This window comes from Moschus berezovskii, chromosome 19 (assembly GCF_049115385.1).
Source record: "Moschus berezovskii isolate FMDL1 chromosome 19, NW_MosBer_1.0, whole genome shotgun sequence".
Lineage (NCBI taxonomy): Eukaryota > Metazoa > Chordata > Mammalia > Artiodactyla > Moschidae > Moschus > Moschus berezovskii.
In genome coordinates, this window is record NC_142478.1 from 56,874,431 (window position 1) to 56,901,395 (window position 26,965).

The window sequence follows — 26,965 nt, forward strand, 5'->3', positions numbered from 1 at the left end:
ACCTCCTGTGATTCAGGCACTGAATTGTTTTTTGTTTTTTCGCTCCTGTGCCGCAGGTACTGTCTGATGAGTGTGAAGGGTTGTTTCACTGACTTCCACATCGACTTTGGAGGCACTTCCGTTTGGTACCATGTTTTCCGGGGTGGGAAGGTGAGTTGAGCTGAGTCTGTTCAAATCTCTGTGCATCCCTGACTGTTTGTGCATGGAGGGGCTCTCACCTTTCTCCTTCCACCCACCTTCCCCAGTAAGCCCCCACCCTGTGAGTACTTTGAGGGCCACTTGGTCCCCTGGGGCCACCTCACCCTCTGTCTATTTCTGGAGGGAAAGATCAAGGTCAACTCTTTTGCATCACTTCTGGTTACCCATTCACCCCTGTTCACCTAGTCCAATCAATGTCCTAAGCATCTTAGGTCCTATTGGGAGCATGCATGCTTCAGTTCTATCTGACTCTTTGTGACCCCATGGACTATAGCCCACCAGGCTCCTCTGTCTATGGGATTCTCCAGGCAAAGATACTGGAATCAGTTGTTCTGTCCTCCTCCAGGGGTCTTCCCGACCCAGGAATCAATCCCTAGTCTCTTATGTCTCCTGCATTGGGAAGTGGGTTCTTTACCACTCGCACCACCTGGGAAGCATCTTAGGCCACATTAGAACTCCAGATTTGGCTCCCGAGAACCCCCCAGCATTCACTACCCCCAGCTGTAGTTTCAGCTCCAGCACTGTGACCTTTTAACTTACAAGTCTAGTTGCTGGCACCACCTGCCTCCAAGAACATTTTCCATGAGGGACAGACATCACCCAGGGAAAGGAGGTGAGGCATGTGTTCAGGATGCTCCTGCTGTGTCTGCCCCTGTGTGCCTGTCCACATGGGAACGGAGGGGGTCCCTGAACGGACGTGGGTGTTCCCTGAGAATATGTGTGTGCCGTCCTGCTCCTCTGGGTCTGTGTGTGCATGTGTTTAACCAAACGTGTTGGGATAAATTCTGGGTAGAAAGTCACCCCACTTGGTTCCAGATGTTTTTCCTCCTTCTCCAGAGCGAGCACAAACTGGGTTTATTTATTGGGCCATTTTATCCTACAACTTAAGAAATCCCCCTTCCTCTCTTTGCCCCACCTTCCCCCACAAGCCCATGGCTCAGGAGAAAGAATGTTCTTTCCACCCTGGTGTTTCAGCTGGAACGAAGATTCTCTAAAGTCTGGCAGGGGGCCTCCCAGACCAGCAACACAGCCCTCCCTGCCCCTCCAGAGACCCTTTGGGGAACCTGGTCCTAGAGGGGTCCCCAAGGATGGGTCCTCCCCCATCCTCTCCGCTCCCAGGCAGGTGGGGCTGTCTCCTGGCTTGTGGCAGAGCCTGGAAGAAATCAGAGACTTTGGCCTGGATCTTTAACCGATTGCTTCCTTTTCCTCCTAAGATCTTTTGGCTGATTCCTCCAACCTTGCACAATTTGGCACTGTATGAGGAGTGGGTGCTGTCAGGCAAACAGAGCGACATCTTCCTGGGAGACCGCGTGGAGCGATGCCAAAGAATTGAGCTGAAACAGGGCTACACGTTTTTCATCCCTTCAGGTAGGTTCCTGTGAGGCTGGCACTGGGCTGTCTCTTAGCAGCCTCCTGTGACCAGGGTTTAGGCCAGGCAATGGGGTCTCTCTGGACCTCCTGGCCTTGGGCAGTCTCCAAGAGAAGCAGGCCTCAGGCTGCAGGGGAAAAACAACCTCTCACATCTTACCTGTTTCTTCCTGCCCGAGGGCTAGAATTTTCTCATGGGAGAAAGCCAGCGCCCTCCCAGTCTGGGGAAGTTTGAATGCCTTCCTCCAAGATGTCCTGCTGAGATTTCTGATAGTGAGGATGAGGGTGGTCCTGTGGGGAGGGAAGGGGTGACTTTACCCTACGGGCTGGGGAGGGGGAAGAGGAGGGTTGGCCCAGGGGAGGGACAGACCCCATGGAAGCCTAGGTAGAGGGGAATGCATCCAGAGTGGCAGCCTCCTTCCTGCAGAATGAAATGAAATGTAATTGGGCTCAAGGTCAATTCCTGCACTTGGACTCTCCCCTTCCCCCCAAAATAATTGGCTCCATAACTACAGCAGAGGGCAGTAATTAAGAGCATGGGCCCTGGGGCCAGAATACCCCGCCCTAATTCAAATTCCTTCTCTGATGTTTGGAGAAGGAAATGGCAACCCACTCCAGTGTTCTTGCCTGGAGAATCCCAGGGACGGGGGAGCCTGGTGGGCTATCGTCTATGGGGTCACACAGAGTCGGACACGACTGAAGCGACTTAGCAGCTCTGATATTTACCAGCTGTGACTTCCTGGAAATGACTTAACCTCTCAGTGCCTCAGTGTTCTCATCTGTAAAATGGGAGACTTACTGGGTGGTAATGAGGACTGAGTGAGCCAAGACCTATTTGCCTACAGCTCCTGGGAGATGGGCTGAGGGCTTTTGGCCAGTTAAAGGCTGAGTCACTAGTGGATGTGGCCAGGGACCTGGGACCCTTAGACTGCCTTGGTGGTGGTTTAGTCTCTAAGTCGTGTCCAACTCTTGCAACCCATGGGATTCTCCAGACAAGAATATTGGAGTGGGTTGCCGTTTCCTTCTCCATAGGCTGCATTAGTGGAAGTGTTTTACCCAGCATGGGGGAGGTAATAGTCCCACTGGATAGAAGAGTGAGTGAGAGGGTTAGGCCACCTGATTGTGTTCCTTGTGGGTTGTGAAGTGGAGGAGAAGTCAACCTGGAGAGAGAGGAAAGAGTCTGGATATCACATCAGGTGAGTCGCAAAGAGTTGGACATGACTGAACTGAACTGAACTGAGGTAAATTTGAAGGAGCAATTGGACTGTTTCACCATGGAAGTGAAGATGGCTGTCAGCCAGTTTGAAGGATCATCTGGAAGAAGAGGCGTCGCCAAGTAGTGTTGGACTGACTTGCTCTGCTAGGCACTGAGCTCCCCATCACTGGAAGTATACAAGTAGAGGTTATATGCCAAGGAGCCTGCAGAGAATTTGCCGCTGAATGTAAGTGTGGATCTTAGGGTAGGCATATCCTTTAAGGCCAGTAAGATTCATTGGATGGAGAAGATAGTCACACTTAAGTTTCTGAGAGTTGGACTGGAGTTGGCCTTGGGTCTGGGCCAAGCAGTAGTGTCAGCTGAAGGAGGAGTGGTTGTGGTGATAGTTCCTGCCATGGGGATGTGGGACCTGCATATGTGGGTTCTTCTAGAAAGTTGGGCAGAGATTTCACTGGTCAGGAAATCTGGGATTCGGAGGTGGCAGGGTTTAATGGGGGTAACTTTGTTGTCAGGGCCCCAGATCCATCTTTGGACCTGCTTGACTTGGGGAGGGTTGGGACCTCTGCCTGAGACAGGAAGGAATTGCCGTTGGTGGGCAGTGTTTGTAGAGCACACCCTGGCTGGTGTGGTGTGCAGAGATGGGAAGGAGGTGGTAATCTGCGGTGGGTTCAGGGCCGCTCTGTGGGTTCTGGAGGATTGGCCCTGCTAAATTCAAAGGAAGGCTGGTGTGCTCTTGATCTTGCTGTTGTCTTTGTGACTTTGGGTTAATCTTTTCCTTTCTCTGTGTCTCAACTGTCCCATCTCTACAATGGGGGCAGGGTGAGGCTGAACTCTGGGACCCTCAAGATCCCTCCCAGGGACTTCCCTGGTGGTCCAGTGGTTAAGACTCCGCCCTTCTACTGCAGGGGGCACAGGTTCAAATGCTATGTGGTGTGGCCATAAAAAAAAAGATTCCTCCCAACTCTGTCCCCTGAGCGCAGGCCTCCCAGCCTTCCCAGGAAGACAGGCCTTTTTCTCACAGGGTCTTTTGCTGAACTGGGAGGTGGCTCATTGCTTTCCCCTGATCTGAGATGGGAAGGGTGTTAATTTTGGTGACTTAGACAGATTGGAAAAGGTCTCAAGGAGCAGCCAGGTAAACCCCAGCTTGGGTATGACTGTGTTGAAGGCAGAAAGAGGAGCTGTGGATTTGAACTGCAGCTGGCAGGAATCTATTTAGATCCCAGCAAAGACTTCTGGCCCTAAGGGTCTTGAGTGAGACGCTAGGATTTTTTTTCATGGATTTTTTTGGGGAAAAAAAAAAAGACAATTGAAATTTGTCATCTTCTCGGGGGCAGGGTGTACATGTGGTTCCAGACATTGATTTCATGAACCTTGTAATTTTGCTAAATATGGGCGTTACTTAACCTGTCACCTGTTTGTGCTATTGTTTTATGAAAGGAAGACTATTCTGACACTAAAAAAGATGACAGTACATAATTCTAGAATAAAGAACAGTCACTAGTTTTGAGTCTGAGACTATACTATCTTCATTTTTCTCGTCTTGTTACCAACCAGTGAAAACTTAAGGGCCAGAGTTTTGGGGTCACTGAGCATCTTGGGTCCTCATGGGAGCCCAGGGATTCTTGCTAGCATCATACCCTCTGAAGCAAACACACATCTGAGATTTGTGGTAGCTGGGGTGTGGCTTTGGGGAGAGAAGGCCTTGGGGATTCCCGCCCCTGCATATGTGAGCTATGGGTGTGGAAAGTGGAGGATCTCACTCTGGCATTTCCCACCCCTGACCTGGGTTTTCACCCCCTTGGTGTGACCTCAGACGTGTTCTGCCTCACGCTGGCCTCAGGCTTCCCTCCCCGTCAGCCCTGTGCTAGCTAATAGATGCTGGTGGGAGAGGAAGATGTCAACTGTACAGTATCTTTATAAGACTCGGTTGAGCCTTCATTTGTCTGGGGGTGAGGGGGTTGGGTGCTAGCTGTGCTTCAGAGGTGGTGGTTATTCAGACTTCCTTCCTGGGTAGTCCAGGAAAGCTGCCTGGAAAAGGAAGACTGTCGAAGGTGACTGAGGAGTAAGATAACCTGGATAAAGGGGCTGGGGTTTGTCCTGCTGAACTGGCCAGCTCTCAAAGGTGGAGGAGGTGGGACTACAATGGCCTCGCCAGTCTGCACAGAGTCCGAGTCCAGAGTGGGTTGGGTTTCCCCAAGATTTAACCTGATCATTGGGAGTAAGGAATGCTGGAGTTGGAACTCAGCAGTGGACCTGGTGACATCTTTTTCCTTTCCTTGACCTAACCTATGTCCAGTTCCCCTTTTGGAGAACGATAGTTAGTAGTAATAAGAACTTACATTACCAGGTAGTGATCTTTTTATGTACATAAGTTCTGTGTGCATAAGGAAACTTCCCCCCACCCCACCTCCTTTCTATTTTTAATTTTGTTTTTGGCTGTGCTTGGTCTTTGTTGTGGTGTGCAGGCTTCTCGAGTTGCATCACATGGGCTCTCTAGTTGCGGTGCTTGGGCTGAGTTGCCCTGCGGCATGTGGGATCTTAGTTCCCTGACCAGGGATCGAATCCTCATCCGCTGTACGGAAGTCCCATTCCACCCGCTTTTTAAAAGTGAAGGTTCCTAAGGTCCAGAGAAGGGAACACACTAGTCCAAGGTCACACAGTTTATAAGTGACCGGGCAAGATGGGAACCCAGGTATGTCTGGTTTCAGATCCCACCTCGTTTCCCATCAGCCTGGGGGTTAGCAGACTTGGGCTGTGGTTCCCCTTCTTGGATCCGTGACTTGGGAATAATTGTGTGCTCATTTAATAGACTTTCTTAAGGGTCCAGTTGGCAGCGTGAAAGGTGCTGGGGAGGTCGAGAGACAGATTTCCTCCATTGTGAGTGCCTATCCAGCCAGCTAGCAGTAGGATGGAGGAGCCCAGTACAGGGGCCTGGGAAAGACCCCCTCAGTCATCTTTGCCTGGTAGTAAAATTCATAGTGACTCCAGGCATTTCCTAGACTCGGGCCAGTCTGAGAAAACAGTAAATCACAGCTATTTAACAGTGTAACGTGGCTTGGACCTGAGATGATCCATCCGTAAAATGAGTACAAACCAGAGAAAGAAGGGCAGTGAAGCAGGCTGGGGTAGAGGGCATCTGGCAACCCAGAGAATTGCTGCTCAGCTCCAGCCAGTTAGGCCCAGGTGGGAATGGGGCCTGGGGGAGCCATCATCTCATTTATCAGCAAAGTGTTAGTCGCTCAGTTGTGTCCGATTCTTTGCAACCCCATGGGCTGTAGCCCACCAGGCTCCTCTGTCCATGGGATTCTCCAGGCAAGAATACTAGAGTGGGTTCCCATTTCCTCCTCCAAGGGATTGTCCCAACCCAGGGATTGAACCCGGCTGTCCTGCATTGCAGGCAGATTCTACGTGAGCCATCAGGGAAGCCCATTTATCTGGAGTGGAAACCAATTCAGATAGCCTTGTGAAATTTCCCTATTGTGATAACATAGGCAGGTCAAACTCTACACACCCCTGGTTCTGATGCAGCCCATGGCTTGGTACCAGCGAGGAGGTCGTGGAATGGAGAGGCCATCCTGGCATCTGCCGTGCCCAGCCCTGGGCCTGGCTCTGAACAGGGTGTTCATGGATGTTCCTGCAAGCAGCAGGCCATGGGCCTCTGGGAGGCACCCTGAGTTTTGTGAACTGTGGACATACCCCTGCAGTAGCACTGATATAGACAGATGTGGGTCAGGGCCTTTGCATACCAAATCCTGAATGGCTGGGCTGTGGGTCAGACTGTGTGTGTCCCTTCTGGCCTTCTCGGCCCCTCAGGTCCCAGAGAACACACCTGTCAGTATGCTTTCCTTCCATGACTGGATCTGTCTCCCATTGCCTGGCCTGAATAGCCTTTGTTATTACCTTCATATTGTTGGAGACTCTGGCCCAGAAGCAGGAGGTAGATGCCAGCCTCCTTGGCACAGTTGCTAGTCAGGGGACACCTGTTCCCTGGTGCTTCCTGGGGTGCAGTGAATGAGTTGCCATTGGGAGGGTGGGTTCAGATGGGACTTCTGAACTTTATTACTTCCCCTTCCTGATCGTTCAGAGACAATTTATTTTATTAAAAAAATTTTTTTTTGGCTGTGCCACGCAGCATGTGGGATCTTCGTTCCCAGACCAGGAATAGAACCTGCACACTCAGGAGTGGAAGCATGGAGTCTTAACCACTGAACCTCTAGGGAAGTCCCAGAAACAAGCATTTAAGATGTGAAAAGGGCTGGGGAGAGGGGCTGGGCAGCAACTCTAATTCAAGTAAGGTGCCCGACCTACCTGCAGGGCACCGGCCTGGAGAGGAGAATGGAGAGAAGCTTCTAGAACCCCTGGAATATCTGGGAGCACAGATTCCCTGCCCCCAACCCCCCCGCAACAGCACCTCTCACATCAGAGGGATAGCTGTAAGTCGGGTGTGTCTGTCTGCCTTTCCAGGAGGGAGAGTCCAGGGCTGATGAACGCAGAGTCACGTGGCCACTGTTCTTTCTGAAGCCCTCGTGATGGCCGAGACTGCAGCAAATATCAGCGGCAGTTGCTTACACGGTTTGAGTTCTTACTCACAAGGGAAGCAGTGATCTTCCTCATTTCACACAGGCACGTGGAGGCCAGGAGTGGGGACAGTCAGGTGCCCCAGGCCACATGCTGGATCAGCACTGGAGACAATCTCCATCTCTGGGCATGAGCTTTTGTAGGGTGGGAGGTGCAGCATAGGAAGGGGACCCAGGAATCCTTGTCCCATTTGGGCTTTACCCCACCCCGAGCATCTGCCTGAGTCCCGCTGTCCTAGGTCCCAGCCTGGGAAGTGTTGCTTAAGTAATACTGATGGTGGTAACCACAGTCATAACAGACAGCATGGCTCTGCTTGGTAGAAACAAAAAAATGTACAGTTGAGAAAATCAGCTGGTCCACAGCCGAGGCGGAGAGGCTGAAGCAAATGTGGGAACCGTGGTTTTGGAGGCTGCACAGAGTTGGGGAGGGGACAGGGAAGGAGCCCAGGACACGCCACAAGGGTACACCTGGCCAGCACAGATGCTGCCAGAGATGCGGGAGGTAACAGCAGAACCGGGTTACATAAAGCCTTCGCTCCCATGCCGTTAGCTGGCGGGTTCCCCTGACCTCCCTGCCCCATGCGCTACCAGCTCTGTCCCACCTATTGTCCCCAGCAGGGGAGGGCCAGCCGCCCAGAGTGTCGACACAGATGCCAGCAGTGGCCTTGAAGCCCCTGGGCTCTCCTCCCAGGTGGTAGCACCGCTCCCGGCAGCCGTGGCCACCCACCGCTGACCCTGACTCAGGGCTGGTGTGTTCAGCTCGCCGAGGAAGCAGGCTGGATCTGCTCCCGCTCAGGGATGGGCAGGGAGGCCTCTGTAATTTTCCTCCGAGCAAATGAGTTAGGCTCCAGGGTGTGGGTAGAAGGCTCAGGATCTCAGGTCACTGGTGTGTCCCCTTTCCCCTCTGCTGGTCCTCTGTCTTTCGCTGGGAGTCCCCTGTCCTTGTCTTTTTGCCTCTGTCTTGCTTGTTTCTCTCTTTGCCTTCACTCCTGTGTTTTGCTGGCCTGTCTCCTGGGACTCCCGGGGCCTGTGCTAAGCCTCTGAGGCAGTGTCTAAAAACCCGAGATGCTATCACTCACCAGCTGTGACGTCATTCAGCAAGTGACTTACCTTCTCTTAGCCTCAGCTTCAGCATCTGTTAATGAGAGTGGGGTATAACACTCCCTCTTCCCCGGCTCTGCGCTGTCCACTGTGGTAGCTGGGAGCCGCAGGGAGGTCTGCTGAGCTCTGGGAACACGATCAGTCTGAGATGGGTTAGTTACTCACTGGAGGAATTAGGCGGCTTGCTTTGTCTCTAGACATCATGTCATGGGCCAAGCGCGGGGGCTGATTCCTAGGGTGCCAATCCTTACAACTGACTTCACTTTGCTGTGCCTCAGTCTTCTCATCTGTGATTTGTGGATGAATGTTGCATGTACCTTATAGCGATCTTGTGAGAATTAGATGAGATGAGGCCTGGAAGGCCTTCAGACCAGGGCCTCGCCCACAGGGATCCTTCTCATGACTGCAGTGCCAGCTTCTGGGCTGGGAGCTCAGGGAGATGAAAAAGCCCTGCTCCAAGCTGTTCAGAAGCTGCAGTCAGACAAATAAGACTTGTCAGCAGCTGCAGGGCACAGCAGACGCAGAGCTGATATGGGGGGTGCAGGAGACCACCTGGAAATGGGCCGTGGGTGATTTTGATGGCAGGAGGTGGCCTCAGGCAGAGGAGGGCATCTGGGTCCTGCAGCTCTGTCAAGATGTCAGGAGCCTTAGCTGTGGCCTTGAGCCATCCCTGAGTAATCCTTGACCCCTCCTTACATGAGGCATCTCTGGAATGATGCGGAAGAGGCTTCATGCCGTATAAGTAGCCTGAATGAGGGGTTTCCAGCTCCCTGACTGGCAGTAGCAGGGGCCAGCCTGTCTCTGTTGGCGTCTGCAGTTGGGTTTTTCATAACACTTTGTCACCAAGGTCTTCAGGACAAGGGGCTGGTCTGCAGCTGCCCCCCTGGCTGGACTTGAGCTAGCCAGGGGTCTTGGCTAGCCAGGGGTCCAGTGGGGCTTCAGGTCTGGGTCCTCCAGGACAGCTGGGAGCTCAGCTATCTGCATCACACAGCCTGAGCATCCTCGGGTGCTCACCTGGGCCTTCTGCGCAATCCTCCGTGTGGGCTTAGTGGGGCATTACCACAGGGCCAGCTGCTGACCCTTTCTTTCTGTGCCCTTCCCCACCCCAGGCTGGATCCATGCAGTCTACACTCCTGTAGACTCTCTGGTGTTTGGCGGGAACATCCTGCACAGCTTCAACGTGCCCATGCAGCTGCGGATCTACGAGATCGAGGACAGAACGCGGGTGAGGCGGCTTCCTTTTCTTCCCATGACCGTGCCAGCCCCTGAGCGCTGCCTGGTCCTCGGGGCACACAGGGCGGTCCTTCCAAAGTCCTTCCTGGCTCCTTGTCCCTCCTGAGTTCCCTGCCTCAAGCCGGGTCTTGGTCCTAGTTCTCTGGGGCAGGGGGTACCCACGAAAGCCTCCACCCAGAGCCCCAGGTGTTTCTGTTCACCTCCAGACCCGTGGCGCCCAAAACCCCCTTGTCGAAGAGGAAGTATGTCTTGAGAAATCACTGTAAGATGTCAGGAACCCTGGCTCTTCCTTCTTCCCATGTGTCTAAAGGGATGTGAGGGAGTGGGGCGGGGGTAGGGGGGTTGGTGGTTCATGGTTGTGCTGGTAGTTTGGAGCGGGGTTAGGAACTTGGGAAGTAGCTCAGACCTTGACCATGGGGGGACCCTGAGGAAGCCAGTATCGATCTGTGAGTCCGCTGGGGCACTGTCCCTGAGCTCCGTCTCAGTGTCTGCTTGCTGCTCTTGGGGGTCCCTTGTCTTCTTGACACGAAGTCTCCCCCACCTCGCACCCCAGGAGCAGAGTCCAAGGCTCAGACACCTGACCTGGGTCCTCCACTTGATGTTCCCATTCCACAAATTTCCTCTGAAAATCACTGTCCCTTCCATGCCGGAAACTGACCCATTGTCTCCCAGCATTTGAGACAGGTCTGAGCGTGGGAAACCAGGACACAAAAGGCCTACTTCTTCATTCTTAACAGTTATTCAAATGTTTCTTCTCCCTTTTAATTGAGATGTAATCCACACACACAAAGTACACTATTCAGTGGCGTTTAGCATGTGCCAATGTTGCACAGTCATCACTTCTGATGCAAAGGGGTTTCATCACCCTAAAAAGAAACCCTGTCCTTAGTAGCAGTCACTCCTCACTCCCCCCCTCCCCAGCCTCTGGCAGTCACTGATCTGTTTTCTGTCTCTGGATTTGCCTATTCTGGACATTTTATGGAAACGGCATCATTGGTGATGGACAGGGAGGCTTGGCGTGCTGTGATTCATGGGGTCGCGGAGAGTCGGACACGACTGAGCGACTGAACTGAACTGAACTGAACCTGACCTTTCTGTTTGGCTTCTTTCACTTAGCAGCACCTTCAAGGTTCATCTACAGTTGTGTTTGTCAGTGCTTTGTTCCCATGGCTTAATTATATTTCATTGTATGGGTAGACCACACCCAGCCATCTCAGGCTTTGCCTTGGAAGTGACTTTTGCCCCAGAGAGGGTTGCCATTCATGGACCCTCTCATAGAAGCAGATGCTCTGTGCTCAGGGTTCCTGCCCTTCTTGGTCTTGTTTCTGGGCCTTGGTCCTCCTGGAATCACATGCATGGGTCAAAGTCTTAGCCACTCTGTGTGCACTAGCCTTTTTAGTAGTCCCGATGTTGAGCCTCGTTCACAGGTTCCCTGGGGACCACTCTAGGCTGTGTTCAGTGGGCAGGTGTGCTCACAAGGGCGAGTGCATATCTTCAGTTTGGTGGGTTTGCTACTGGGATGCCGGATCCCAGGGGTCCAGCTTTGTGGAATTTCGTGCCTCTCTTCTGTTGCCTGCCGACCATCCCTCTCCTGGTCTGGGGAGGCCAGTCCCAGCGCTGGTCTGGAGCCTGCTGCCCCATGGCGTTCTAGAGAAAGGCACCATTTGGGTGCCAGTGGTCAACTTGTAGTCTGGGTCAAGAGCTGTCTGGGACTCTGGCCAACTGTCCTTTGGCCAGCCCCTAAAGAATGGACCGGTTTGTTTGCGAGCAGACGGGTAGGTGTGGGAGAGCAAAGGAGAAAGAAGTCAAGCACACAACTTTCCAGGCAATTCCTGAAAGCCAGAGTCAGGCTGGGATATTTCTAAAGACTTCAGCAACTCACTTGGCAGCTGTCCCTGCTCCCCCCGAGGGAATCTGGATCCTACTTCTCTGTGGATTGGGGTCCTGTCGTCATTCTGTTTGGAGCCCAGCTGCCCTCCCCCATCAGCAGGAGGCGGGAGGGAGGGTAATGGAGTGGAACCCCCAGCGCTATGCTGAGCTGCTGTGGAATATCGCGCCTACATCGGAATGAGCACGGCAGGGCCCCCTCCCCCAAGGCCCACTGTTCCCTGTCTCAGTGGGCATCCCATCTGGTTTCCTGAAGCAGGTGGATGGGCGGGGGTTGAGGGGGAGAGGCCGGGGGTGGGGTGGGGGGAATGGGGCGCAGGCTGAGCGGGAACCAGCAGCAGGCTGTTTAATCTGCTTTGATTTCTGGTCTTTGGAGAGGGCTTGGCTACAAGGCCCGATTGTTTATATGTTAGGAGCCAAAGCAGACAAAAGATGCTGGGAAGAGAGCCCTAGAAGCCAGATAAAATGCCAGGGCTGCTCTTCATCAGCTCGCTACAGCTTAATTCTTTATATCCCTGTGAGCTTTCTTAAGAAGGTTATGGCCATTTAAAAATAGTTTTTCGAGAGTCCGAAAACATGGATTTGCTTGGAAACCAAATGCCAGGGGCGGGACAGAGGAAACCATCAGTCTCTAAGCCCTAGGGTGTGGGATTGATTTAGAAAAATCATTTGCCTTGTGGCCCAAGGTGGGGGACCTCCCCATAGACACCAGGGGAACCCCAGTGTTCTCTTATGTTTAGGAAGCATGTCTGGCTCTCATGATTTGAATTTTTCTGGGCTGGATGAGAGGTGACCACCCTGCTGCCCATAAAGCAAGCATGAACAGGTGCAGGTGTTCTGGGACTGGGTTTTACATTTCCTGACCATCTTTCCCCTCTTATTCTAAAGATAAGCAGAGGGGTGAAGAGCTAACCAAAGACTGGATGTGTCGCATGTTTATTATTTGAAGAAAGCATCTCAACAACTCTCACTCCATATTTTTAACTCCAGTTGGCTTGATAAAGGATAGGAATGATCCAATTGATCACTAAACTGCCGTCTCTCATATTTATCTTTCTTCCCCGCCCCTCCCCAATGGCTCTAGTGAAAACTGCCTTCTCAGGAAAGGTAATGAATGCCAACATGTCCCATTCCCTCTCAGCTAGTGAATCTATTTGGAAATTGCAGATAATTTATCCTTCCTCTCACCTTTCCCCTACCATTGGATTTTTTTTTTCCATTGACTTTTTTTTTTTTTTTCCAGGAGAAAAACAATTTTTAAGACACTTCCACCCACCCTCATATTTTAGTTTCTCAAGTCCTTGAGACCTTGGGGTTCTAGATGAACCAAAACATCTTTGGTTCTGATCTCCTGAGGTCACTCAGCTCCAGGAGGAAGGGCTTAGGCCAGGTGCCACTCAAATGGACTTTTGGGAACTCAACCCCTTGAGACCCACAGAGAGATTAATTACTCCCCCAGACTGGGAGCATTGCATGCTTTCTGACTGCCTTGCCTTTCGATGATCAGCTCAATTTGGTGAGGCTCCGAATGTGTCAACAAGTAATGTTGAGCAATCGTGTGTTTAATGTTCCCAGGCATGTGGCTGAAACCTTTTGAAGGCGAAGGGTGGAAGGCGACAACCTGTTTGTAAGTCAATTCTTTGCAAATTTTGTTTCCTGCGGTGCTCTCTTGGAAAAAAAAAATTAAAAAAAAAAAAAACCAAACAAACCAAAAAATAGTTCTTTCATCAGCATTTGTTTTCACCCAGCTGGTTTCCCTTGGGTTCAGCAACGATGAGGGGAGACTTATCTTCCTCTCCGGAACTACGAAACAATTTTTTTCCTAATCTAGAAAGATTCTCAGGTGCCATGGTGCCCATCAGGGCTGAGTGGCTCAGACGGTTTCCCAAATTTGAAAAGTCAAAAGCAACTTGAGAGTTTTATGAATCAAGTCAGGAGATGCGAGGGAGGGTCTGAGAAGAGGCAGGCCTGCCTGTCCTCAACTTGCTCTGTAGGTTTTGACGATTTGTTTCAAAATCTCTTGGCCCTTGTTCTGGAGTAGGGGTGGGGTGGGGCTGAGAACCACACCCTCCCCAAACTCTCTTCACCGGAGGCCAGGACAGTCTCAGGCCCAAGAGCTTCTCTCCTTTTTAAACTCTGGAGGACACTGATTCAATGACTGTGAAAAATGATGAATACTCTCCCAGCAATAAAACTGGGGTTCTTGGGAAAGTAAGCTGGAGCCAAGGAAACCACTAAATGATATTCCCAACTCCATGCATCTCCCCAGGAGCTCAAAAGCATGCGGCAGCCAGGATCTCATTCTAAAGCATACCATTCCCCAGAGGCAGGGAGATCAGATGGCCCCAGGATGCAGATGGGAGAAATGGGGACAGGGCCTTGCAGTCGGGAAACTGAGTCAGTGGGATCTGGGATGGATGGGAACTGGAACTGGGACTCTCAGAGAGCAGAGTGGGGGCCTTGTCCAGGTGGACACCAAGAGAGGCAGGAAGACCGGATTTTAGGGATGATGGAGTAGATGGAGCATCTAGGTCTGCCTGTATTTCCCTTCCTCCCAGATGTAGAATGTCACCTGTTGGTTGTCAGCAAAGCAAGGTGGGAGAGTGCGCTTCCTTGACACCCAATTCCCTGAGTTCCTAGAGGACAGGAGAGGTGAGGAGGGGTCTCTGGCCCCCGCACAGGTCCCTCAAGGCTGATGCATGCTCGGTGAGAGGGTCCAGGAGTGAATGTGGACATGTGGGAGCCATGTGTGGTCTCAGAGAAGAGGACCCAGCTGTGGGAAACAGACCATCTCCCACCACCCTCGCCCTCTCGGGATGTAGTTTCTGGAAGGCTCCTCCATGCCAGGGCCATCAGTGTTATTGCTTCTTTCCCATCTCTTGCTGCCATCTCATCTGAATAGAGCCCGTGCTGCCAACCATTGGAATCCCCCTGGGGCCCTGGCCTTTTCACAGCTCTGATGCACCAAACTCTCAGCACCTATACTTCCTCTCCTGTAAGACAGAGTCTAAAGGGGATCTCCAGCTGGACGCCTGCTCCAGACCCGGGGGTGTGTCCTTCAGTGTTAGGACGGTCCTGGGTCACACCGGGAACTTGTGTCAGAGGGAGTCCTCTGTGGAGATAAGGCTGGCCGTGCCAGGTGTCGTGGGGGAGGTGCAAGAGGTGGGCCCCTCTGAGGCCCCGCCCCTGGTGGCAGGAGAGGCCACACCCCCTCCATCCTCATTGGTCCGTCTGTTGTGGCCTTCTCTTGAGTACAGGAGATGCTTGACAGCCTGTCTACAAATGGGTAAGGTTTGGGTTTGATTTCTGTTTTTTCAAGGCGGGAAGGAGTGGTGGTAGAATCTATGCAAGGAATTTTGAGAATGGGCGAGGAGCCTGTGTCTGTGGTAGCTAGAATCAGGCAGGGGCTCGCAGCCGCAGGTAGCCGCGCCCTCCGCCATCAGATCAGGGGACACCTCTGTTTGTCTGCATCTCACCGAAGCACAAAGTGGACCCCGTACAGCTTTTCCTGCGCAAAACTCGAGGACCTTTGCAATGACGCTCTCACATAGGCCTCTTCCCTGCTCTTCCTCCTCATTCGTGCATGCTGGTATCTTGTCCCTTTCAGCGCTTCCCTTCAGCCCATACCCCCGCCCCCCCACCCCCCATTTTTCCTTCACACCATTTGTGCTCTTGCTAAGATGATGAAAATGACTCCCACTCCCAGGAACTACCCCCTTCCCCACCCCAGTGCCTTTCTCTCCCGCCTTTCCCCTCTGCCCTCCAGAAACTGACCTCTGCTCCTGGATATTTGCTTTCAGGTGCAGCCTAAATTCCGTTACCCCTTCTACTATGAGATGTGCTGGTATGTCTTGGAGAGATACGTGTACTGTATGACCCAGCGGTCCTACCTCACTCAGGAATACCAGAGAGAATCAATGCTTATTGGTGAGTGAGCCTTGCTCGGCTGCCTCAACAGCTCAGCTGCAGCAGAAATAATTTTTTTTTTAATACTCAGCAGTATTATTTTCCATCTCTAGGTCAGTATTTCTATTTATTTATCTTTAAAGATTAATTTTTATTGGGGTGTAGTTGCTTTCTGATGTTGTGTTAGTTTCTACTAAAAAGCAAAATGAGCCAGCTATACTTATACATATATCCCCTCCCAGAAGTAAGTTTTTTCAGTAGGGCTTTGGGAGTCCTGGGTTGCAGGCATTCTTCTGAGCCAATGTTATCGGGAAGATTCCTAGAGACTCTTGAGGAGGGGTAGGGAAGTCATCCTTCTTAGCTTCCCACTTGAAACAGTCCCAAGTGAAGGAAATCATGACCTCCAACAGAGTCATCTTGGTGGACCCCAGGTTTTACTGGTAGAACATACAGAGGTGGGGAGGGGCTAGTCCCCTGGCATGGTTAATGAGACAGGCTACCCACTGAGCAAAGTTTCCTGGTTCTTTTTTTTTAATCCCTCCTCTGTCACCAACTGATTTTTTTTCTCCCTGCACTAGAGGTTAGATTTTTGTCTTTATAGAAGCAGTCCTAAGAGATTCAACCAGTTCCCCAAAACCCAGGCCAGTTATAAGCCAGAGGGAGGGATTGACCAGAGTTGGGGGTGCAAGCTTGGCAGAGCGGTGGGTGGTTTTGACAGAGGCAGGGAGAGAGCATTTATAGCTGCAGCTGCAATGCCCTGCCCAGCTGCTGTTACTTAAAGGGACATCACACTCCCCCCACAAATGGCTCAGTCCTTGAATCTTGGCTCACAGGCACCCACCCTGAAGTTGAATCTAGCTTGTGACAGCCTGACAGCCTCGAAGAGCGATCTGTAGGAAGAATATACTTCTTCCCCTCAGCCTCTGAGCTGCTACAGTCACTCTGCCTCACTTACTGCATCTTTCTCATCATAGGATAGAAAAATGGGGTCGGCCCATCTCCTTTAGGGCCTAAACAATTTCTGTTGCGATTTACAAGATGGTTAGATTTGTTTTTTCCCTCTTACTAAACCTCTTCCTTCCTTCCCTTGACTACTCTCCTGACTTCCGGGGATTTCAGGCCTGACATGTGATGGAGAACCAATGTTTCTACTGGTGGGGGGGTCTTGACTGGGGAGTGCCTTTTGGAAATTCAATTATGTCTGGGGTTCTGGGGGAGGTGGGGCCTCTGTTGTGACGTTTCATCCCTGTTAGATGATTCAGGTGTTCAAAAATACCCAGACCTTAACAGGCTCCTCTTGGGGAGCTTCCAGCCTGGTAGGAGATGGGAAATGAACCTTAAGTAGTGTGATGACCTCTGTGGTTGCAGTAGCTACATGTTCCCTTGGGGACCAGAGGCTGGATTTCGTGGCAGTCCTCAGGACCAGGAAAGAGAGGGTCACCACTCTCACTTGGAAATTTAGGGCCATAGAAGAAAGTTCCTTATTCTGTTCCAGGCTTGAGAGGAAGTGTTAAGGCAACGTTTGGGTCATTGGTACCTATGTTTCTCTTCAATTTTCTTGCCAGTTTCCCCCTACCAAAGAGAAGGGATATTTGGGGGACACCTCATTTCTTGAATGCTAATTGTGTCCCGGAACAATGCTCTGTGATGCCTTATTTAATGCTCACTATGAGTGTTCAAGAGAAGTATTTTGTGCCTATATTTTTTAAAGAGAATTCTTGAGATATAGTTCACATATCGTACAATTCACTCTTTTAAATATGTACCATTCAGTGATTTTTAGTCTGTTCTCAGGGTTGTGCAGACACCAGCACAGTCAGTTTTTAGAACATTTTCATCATCCCCAAAGGAATTCTGTACCCTTGAGCTACCATGTCCTCCCCATGCCTGTGACCTCGGCCCTAAGCAACCACGAATCTACTTTCTGTCTTTATGTAGTTTCTTCCTGTTCTGGACATTGGATATGAATGGAATCATTTAATATGTGCTTATTTTTGCTTTATTTTTTCCCATATTGAAAGATACAGTACCAGGTGTGTTCAGAGAGGTGAGGCAACCTGTCAGGGTACACACAGCTGGGAAAAGCAGAGCTCTGTCCAACTGATGGCAGCCTTTCTAGGGCCTGAGGGAGGCAAAGGCCATTAGCATCGTCAGAAGGAGCTCAATGTGCAGAGTGAAGGGGAGGCACAGCGAGTGGGGCTTCTAGGGACTTCCAGCAGGGAGCTTGGGGTGTTCATCTCTTCCTTGTGACATTCTCCCTCCACGCCTCTCGCCCCGACCCCATTCTTAGATGCCCCAAGAAAGCCCAGCATAGACGGCTTCTCATCTGATTCCTGGCTGGAGATGGAGGAGGAGTCCTGTGAGCAGCAGCCCCAGGAGGAGAAGGAGGAAGAGGAGGAAGAGGAGGAAGAGGAGGAGGGTGCAGATAAGACCCCCAAAGCATCCACCGATGGCCCCGCCTCACCCACGAGCACCCCGTTTGAGGACCAGGAGGCCCCCGGGAAGAAGCCCAAAGCCCCCGCCATGCGGTTCCTCAAAAGGACTCTGTCAAACGAGTCAGAGGACAGTGTGAAGTCCGCCACGATGCCCACCGACTACCCCAAGACGCCCACCGGTTCTCCCGCCACTGAGGTCTCTGCCAAATGGACCCACCTCACCGAGTTTGAACTGAAGGGCCTGAAAGCTCTGGTGGAGAAACTTGAATCCCTCCCGGAAAACAAGAAGTGTGTCCCCGAGGGCATCGAGGACCCCCAGGCCCTCCTGGAGGGTGTGAAGGTGGGCAAAGGGAGTTGCCTCGGGCTGGGCAGCTAAGGAGGGCTGGGCGTTCAACGTGCAGATTCTCGAGGGTAGCTCAGCTCCAGGGAGCTTGGTACAGGCTGTCCTGGAGGGACGTCCATGCATGGAGAGGGACCTTGGGTCCAAACAAGCCCATCTGGGGTGTCTGAGTAGAGGCCACCACTGAGATCCCTGCAAGGGGATCTCGTAGTAGAAGCTGGCTCTGCAGTTGACAATAAACTCTCTCTTAGGACGTGTTGAGATTCCCAGCCACTGAGGACAGTGGGTGTCACTGCTTAGAGTGTACCAATAGTGCTCTGGTTGGGCTTGGGGACAAACTCCTGACATCATGCTGCCCTGGGCTGGCTTTTTTACCCCAGAGCATGCTTCTGTTTCATGTGAACAGGTTCTTCATCCTGGTTGTCCTCTAGGTGACCATCTCAGGTGGGCCACCGGGATTGAGACGTCTCCAAGTAGAGCCTAATTATTATTATTTTTTAAATTTTTAATTAGAAGGTAATTACAGCATTGTGATGGTTTCTGCCATACATCAACATGAATCGGCCATAGGTATATATATATATCCCCTCCCTCTTGAACCTTCCTCCCACCTCTCTCTCACCTCCCTCCCAGAGCCTAATTATTGAGGAAGCTCATTGAGCACTAGCTGTGTTATCCATAGGGGAATGGGAAGCAGGCAGGTAAAGAAATCAGGAGGAAATTCCCTGGTGGTCTCCAGGACTTGATGATTTCACCACCATGGCATGGGTTCAGTCCTTGTTTGGGGAACTAAGATCTTGCAAGCTTTGCGGTGTGGCCGAAAAGAAATTGGGAGGCAGGGAATTGAGTGCCACTGTGTGAACCCAGGTCATGGGAGTAGGGTAAGGGGACATTCATTGGCCACATCAGGGCCAGAGCTCTGGGACAGTTATGTGCAGGGGATTTGAGTTAGGCCTCAGAGTTTACATAGAGTTCTTCAGATGGGGAAGGCTGTCCTAGGCAGAGTACAAACATGAAGTGTATTTAAGAAATAGGAAATACACTGGGAGACCTTGTCTGGTAGTAATCATAACATTTGTTGAAAGCTTATGTGTGTGTGTGTGTGTTAGTTGCTCAGTCATGTCCTACTCTTTGTGACCTCATGGACTGTAGCCCGCCAGGCTCCTCTGTTTGTGGAATTCTCCACGCAAGAATACTGGAGTGGGTAGCCACTGCTTTCTCCAGAAGATCTTCCCAACAGAGGGTTTGAACCCCGGTCTCCTGCATTGCAGGCAGTTTCTTTACCATCTGAACCACCAAGGAAGCCCTGTGGAAAGCTTACTACCTGCCAGGTAACAGGGCTCAGCAGGTGGTAGGTACCTGACGAGGAAGTTGACTCAGAGAGGTAAAATGACCTGCTTGCGGTGACAGCTCTGTCACCTATATCTGGACAGTAGGGTCAGGATGAAGCCTTCAGAGTGCCTGTGTGGATATCACTGCATGGAACTGCCTCCTATCTCGGCATTGGTAAGGCTTTTGGGTGTGAGGCCTCAGGGATGTTTGGGCTTCTTTCTCCAATGTCTGATTCTCAAGTGAATTCATCTGCCCACTGGAAGTGAAAACTGAATTCAGGTCTCTTGTTTGATGGCTGCAAACTCAACCCAGGATTTGTTAATTAGTTCATTTGTACATTTGTTCACTTAGAAAACATCATGTCAGATCCTGGGATATAGAAATATTAAGACTGTTCTGCTGCCCTTGAGGTGCTCAGTGATCAGTGACTGAACTCTTGGGGTCTAGTGGAGGTGAGACCTGGGGCTGTGTCAGGTAGCTTAACAGGTACCACCAGCAGAGGGAGCTGGTGTACAGGATCATTAATTCAGGTATATCTCACTTTATATAGCAGGTGTATTCCCTGCAGATGCTGTGAATTCAGATCTTATGACTCTGGGAAGTTGCCAAGTAAAAGAACTTTGTGATGAATATCCCTACAAAGCATATATTTACTTCCAAATAGGTCTGTTTTAAACTGATTCTTGACTGATTTGGAGATTGCTTGACCTCTTGAGAGTTTCATGAAAGTATGCATATACACACAAAATTGTGCACGCAGTTACCAGAGGGTTTTGGACTCCTGAGCCTGCTCCGGAACCCCAGCTTAAGACCCTCTAATCTTGTGGAATGGAGTTTTAGATATTTGGTTTCCTTTAGGAAAACCAAAGGAAAACTTAGAATTGTGCAGTGTGGCTACATTTCTCTTCTAAGATCCTATAAAATGAAAGCAAGGTATTTTCAGCAATAATAACATCACTAATAGCTGAAACTCCAATACTTTGGCCACCTCATGCGAAGAGTTGACTCACTGGAAAAGACTCTGATGCTGGGAGGGATTGCGGGCAGGAGGAGAAGGGGACGACAGAGAATGAGATGGCTGGATGGCATCACCGACTCTGTGGACATGAGTTTGAGTGAACTCCGGGAGTTGGTGATAGACAGGGAGGCCTGGCGTGTTGTGATTCATGGGGTCGCAGAGTTGGACACGACTGAGCGACTGGACTGAACTGAACTGAATAGCATTAGAGTTCTAAAATGTTGTAAATGAGTTTAAAAAACACGTGTTCATCTGAAAAGGAAGTGTTGTTGTGGAAAGCCTTTTCTTTGCTTGTGGAAAGCCTTTTTTATTTTGTTAAGTTCATGTGCAGTGTTCCTAGTTCTCGGTTGGTCAGATTTCTTTCTAGGGATAGGATTCAGCCCCTTGTATCCCTCACCTGTGCCCACCTGATGGCCCTCTGAGGCTATATTCAGCCTAGGCCCCATGATGGTGTGAAGGAGGCCTAGGGTAGGCGCTTAGAGAAATTTCAAGGATCCCAGCCTCTTTCCTCCCCAACCCGCACCTCAGGGCTCAGTAGTAGCTCGTGAAGATGTGTGATAATGAATGGATTTCAATAACTGTGTGCCCCTATAGGTCTTTTTCATATATAAATTCATTTAAACCTCCTAACAATCCTCTGTGTTACTTTTGTTACCCCCATTTTACAGATGGCAAAATTGAGGTACAGATTAGGTTAATCAACTTGATCAAGGCCACACGCACTGCTCGATGGGGAAGTCCATGCGCTTACCTACTAGACCATGCTTTGTTTGGCTGCTGTAGAGAAACTGATTCTCTCTCTTCTCAGGCCACTCTGAATTTAGGGAGAAAGTCTTAAAGTGACTGTTAATGGCATTCTTTACAGAACAGGCAACACATTTGTTTGGTCCTGAGACAAAATCTGTAAATTGGTTTAGGACAAAATCTAGCCTCTAGGCATGGCATTTGGCCTGTGCAGTACTGAACATATTTTTGTTATTATTAGCCAAGATTAAAAAATCAGAAGAGTAAGTGAAAAAGAAAAGAAATCAAGAGAGTTACATAAAATTTCTTGGCTATCCTGGCTCATGTTTCTGACTGATTCTGAAAGTGAAAGTTAGTCATTCACTTGTGTCCAACTCTTTGTGACCCCATTGACTGTAGCCCTCTGTCTATGAAATTCTCCAGGCAAGAATATTAGAGTGGTTTGCCATTTTCTTCTCCAGATGACTGACTCTAAGCAGCAAGAAATGAGTAGCAAGTGATCTTATATACCCCAGTCCCCACCACTCCCTACTACCTTCTGAATGTTGGCTTACCATTAGGCTCACACATCTCTTTTTGGTATAATCTAGCCAACTTAGCTTATTTATTGACTTGTCTTCAGAGATATTTATGGTCTTGAGTCTTGTCTGAGGAAAGCCTTTTCAGGCTAAAGAGTTTATAAATTGGGTGGACAAGTCTCCTTAAAGCCCCAGGAAAATCGGAACCTCTGCTCTCATCTCTGAGTATTGTATGGCCTGTGTAGGGGAAGTGGACCAATTGCCTTTTCCAGAGTAGGGAGAGATACTTCCTGGCTGTCTAGTCAGGCCATCAGCCACTCACAGTCCCTGGAGACCCAGAAGAGATTTTGAACCTAAGACTAGCTTCGAGAATGAGTGTGTTGTCATAGAGGGCGAACAGCTTCTTCCTGGCTGCTCGCTTTAGGTCCTTTTGTTCTCTCTTCTCAGATGTTGGGGTTTTTTTTGCACTGGCTGAGAAATAAAAGTCAGCTCAGGAATGTGGGTTCCAGATAGAATTCTTAGCTGATGCCCCCTGCTCCCACTACTATTGAACGATTTGTGTTTCTCACCAGTGTTGGTTCCCCCTTGATGGATTGATCAGTCATGATCTTTGACTTCTGTGGCAAAAAGATGATGTCTTTTCTTCTGTCTCTTACTCTGAGGCCTCAGAGATGGCTGCTAATGGTGGCTCATGGTAACCAGAGCCCCTGGGATTAGAGACACTCCCCAAAGTATTAATATTAATGTCAGTGTCCAGATGGCTAGGTTTTAGCTTTTATCAGAAATTCATTTTTTTTTCTTTCATTCACAATGTATGTTTTTAAATTGTGGTATTAATGTCAGTGTCCAGATGGCTAGGTTTTAGCTTTTATCAGAAATTCATTTTTTTTTTTTTCTTTCATTCACAATGTATGTTTTTAAATTGTGGTAACATATATTTGGGCTTCCCTGGTGGCTTAGAGGTTAAAGCGTCTGCCTCCAATGCGGGAGACCCGGGTTCGATCCCTGGGTCGGGAAGATCCCCTGGAGAAGGAAACGGTAACCCACTCCAGTATTTTTGCCTGGAGAACCCCATGGACAGAGATGCCTGGTAGGCTACAGTCCACGGGGTCGCAAAGAGTCGGACACGACTGAGTGACGGAACGGAACATATATTTACCATTTTCATTAGTTGATTAATTATACTGACTAGATCACCAGCTTAGAATCTTCAAGAAAGAAGATTCTTCAAGAAAGATTTACGATTTTCACCATTTTAAAGTGTACAGTTTAGTGGTATTAAGTACACTCACAGTATTGTGCAGCCACCACCTCTGTCTAGTTCAGAACTTTTTCATCACCTTAGGCAGAGCCTTATACCATCAGCAGTCAGGCTCCATTTCCCCCCTCACCCCAATCTGCATTCTGTCGTTATGGACTTATTTATTCTGGATGGTTCATCTGTCTAAGAGTTGCAAGTGTTAGGGCGTTCCCTGGTAGCCTACCTGGTAGTTAGGATTTGAGACTTTCACTGCTGTTGCCTGGGTTTTCAGTCCCTGGTTGGGGAACTGAGATCCTGCAAACTGCATTGCATGGCCAATGTGGGGGAAAAAAGTTTTGGGTATAATATTATAATCTTAAGTGCTTGTTTTTTTTTTTTTTTTAATAAACATTACAGGTTACAGGATAGAAAATGTCTCCTTCCTCAATTCTCACTTCCTGGAGAATAACCTGTGTTAGTCATCTGTTGAACATACTTTTGGAGCTTTTTCCCTCACATCCATGTATATAAACATATATATATATATATTTTTTTTTTTAAATTGGTTCATACTGGCTTTTGTCCCTTTAAAGCTTGCTTTTTTGCGTCAGTTTCTTTTTTAAAAATACTTATTTATTTTTGTTTGCGCCAGGTCTTCGTTGCTACATGCAGGCCTTCTCTAGTTGCAGTGAGCAGGGGCTTCTCATTGCGGTGGCTTCTTTTATTGTAGAACACAGGCTCTAGGCTCAGTGGCTTCAGTAGTCGCAGCATGTGGGCTCAGTAGTTAGGGCTCTGGGCTCTAGAGCACAGGCTCAGCAGTTGTGGCTCACAGGCTTAGTTACTCCAAGGCAGGTGGGATAGTCCCAGATCAGGAATTGAACCCCCGTGTCTTCTGCATTGGTTGGCTGATTATTTACCACTGAGCCACCAGAGGATCCTGACTCTCTTTTAAGATAGTTATTCTGCTAGGGTTGCAGAATATTGGCCTGTATGCAATGGGAAAACAGGAAATTGGGATGTGAAACATGCTTTCCTTCAATTTTGATTTCTGTTCTTAGCTGTTTGCTGTGTGGTCTTGAGCAAGTCACATCACCTTTCTGTTTACTTGTATGTAAATCTAAGATATTAGACTAAATGTGCTTTGTTCCTCCAGAGCCCAGATTCTGTAGTTCCTTTTCCATTCTGAAATGTGTAACTGATTGAAATCAGAGTACCTTCACTGTAAAATAAGGATAATAACAGGGACCTAGGTCACTGAATTATTGTGTGGGACAATGAGGTAAAGCACCTAGCTCTCTTAGTAAGCCCTCGGAGAAAAATTAGCTACTCTTATATAGCCGGCAAAGGAGAGTCAAACTGGCTTTGACCAGCTCCCTGCCCTTCCCATGCTCTTTCCCTGCCTTTCAGCTTCTCTATCCCTGCTTAAGGGTTAATGATTACCACCTGTATTAATTTCCTAGAGCTGCTTTAAGAAAGTACCACAGACTGGCTCAAACAACAGAAATTATTGTCTCATGGTTCTGGGAGCTAGAAGTCTGAAATCAAAACTATGCTTACTCTGAAGTCTCTACGGATTTTCCTTATCTCTTCCAGCTTTTCTTGGTTGCTGGCAATCCTTAGAGTTCCTGGGCTTGTAGCTACCTCACTCCAGTCTCTGCCACAGTTTTTACACTGGCAGTCTGTGTTCTCTGTGTGTTTCTGTGCGTCTTCTCTTCTCATAAGGACATCAGTCTGTAGATTAGGTCTCATTCTAATCCAGTATGACCCATTTTACAATTAGGTCATACTCTGAAGTTTTACATGTGCTTGAATTTTGAGGGGCAAAGATTCCCTGGAGGAGGAAATGGCAATCCCCGCCTCCAGTATTCTTGCCTGGGAAATCCCACGGACAGAGGCATTGTCTTTTTCCCTTTTCTCTCTTGGATTGGCAACTATTAATCAGTGGACAGACTAATTCATAGTGAGATGGGAATTGACCTGCATGCTGTCCTTCCTTGAAGAGGCTATAATTTCAACTAGAACTCAAGGAGAGAGCTGAGGCTTCTGATAGGAGAGAAGGAGGGTATATGGGCATTACTCTAAGTAGCTGTAAAAGACTTGAAAATAACCAGATGCATTGCAAGCTTGTGAGGACTTGGGCCTAAGTGCACAGTCACCACTGAGATAGATGGGAGAGTCTTTGTTAGATATGCTTTTGCCAGGTGATTCTGCTGCTGTCCTTATTCATTAAGATAATACCAAGCTCTCTTTTACCTGCGTCCATGCTCCCTTGGCTGCCAGAGTATCTGGCTAGGGGTGGAAACACCAGTGCACTGTGGATAACCATCTTTCTTATTGCATGGAACTATGGGGGCCTTACAGAATTATGAGACTGGAGTTGTCAGGCCACATGGAATTTTGGGCCCCGCATGGAATTATGGGGCCTCGCAGTTATGCAACAGGTGGAATTGTGAGACTGCATGGAATTATGGGGCCACATAAAACTGTGGGTCTGCATGGAATTGTGGGATTGCATAGAATTGTGGGTTTGTGTGGGATTATGGGACTGCATAGAATTATGGGGCTGCATGGAATTGTGGGTCTGCAAGGAATTATGGGGCTGCATGGAATTGTGGGACTGCACAGAATTATGGGGCTGCATAGAATTGTGGGGCAGAGTGGAATCAAGGAGCTGAAAGAGACAGTGAGGGGTGACTGCTTTCAGGTGTTACTGTTTTTATTTTTAAACACTACAAAAGAGATCAGTGGTGTTGCTCTTTCATCAAAACCCAGTTGGGAAACAATCCAAAATAATAGTGCATCACCCAAACAGGGATTATCTTCTAAGACCAAAGGTTCTGGAATCAGGCTGACTCCCCTGCACCGTCCATTAATCAGCTGACTGCTCTGGGGGAATGTAGTAAAATAGGGATAGAAAGAATCATGCCTCATCGAGTTTAGTGAGGTGACATATTTAAAAAGCCTTAGAACAGGGCCTTTAAGTGCTCAGTGAGCTAGAGCTGAGCTCACTGATACCGTGGATTGAGAGCAGGCTCATTAAGGGTCAAGTGTGAGAGTGTGTGTGAAATGCATGACTGGGAAAGGAAGGTGTGTGCTGCTTTTCTCCCTTGGGGTCATCAGGTCTGGGCCCGAGAACACACCTGCTTATCTAAGTTGCCCTTCCTGGGTCTTACTCTTTTGTGAAACAGTGAGATGTAGAACCCAGACCTCCAACACTGTTGGCTTTTTAAAAGTCATCATACCCTGCCTGCTTCAGAGGAGCCAGAAGGTGGGAAACCAGTGGGAGGGCTACAGCTTGTTTTGCTTACACCCTGAAGATGACCCAGAGTATAGAAAACAGGAAACAACCAGATTCAGTGTGGTCAGGGGGTCGGGCCTCCAGTAGTCGCTGAGGCTCTTCTGCCCAGGGCGGCATGTTATATTCAGCCCTGGGTTTGGTATTCTGGATGAGCTGTGAACGGATAGAGCATTGATGCGGGGATAAATGAGACAGGCCTGTCACCTAAGGAGCCAAACAAGCCACTTGTATTCTGAGTCCGCTGCTGGTACCACTTCAGGAGAATGAAGGAGAGCAGCGAGGGTCAGAAGATCTGAGTTCTAGACACCTGTGTGTACCCTAGGCCTGAAAAATGGATGTGTTGATTCATGCCACTTACGGGTCCTTTTGGCTTAAAATTAGCTTCTTGGTCCCTGAATCACATTTTTATCCCCTCTAGTTGTACAGCTAAATCAGCTTTTTTAAACTGTTGTTCCAACTAAGTAAACTTAAAAAATTTCCCCCCTATGCTTGCTGCTGCTGCTGCTAAGTCACTTCAGTCATGTCCGACTCTGTACAACCCCATAGACGGCAGC

The 26,965-nt window shown here is 49.5% G+C and overlaps 1 protein-coding gene across 6 annotated transcripts in view; it reads left to right on the forward strand.

The window, feature by feature from the left end:
• KDM2B (lysine demethylase 2B) overlaps positions 1-26,965 on the forward strand; it is a 120,033-nt gene that overhangs the window by 36,882 nt on the left and 56,186 nt on the right. For all 6 annotated transcript variants that reach the window (XM_055405380.2, XM_088828160.1, XM_055405377.2 and 3 more), the window contains 5 exons: positions 57-150; positions 1,413-1,566; positions 9,570-9,685; positions 15,381-15,507; positions 17,777-18,261. In XM_055405380.2, coding sequence (XP_055261355.1) covers positions 57-150; positions 1,413-1,566; positions 9,570-9,685; positions 15,381-15,507; positions 17,777-18,261 — 976 coding nt within the window. The remainder of the gene's footprint in view (positions 1-56; positions 151-1,412; positions 1,567-9,569; positions 9,686-15,380; positions 15,508-17,776; positions 18,262-26,965) is intronic.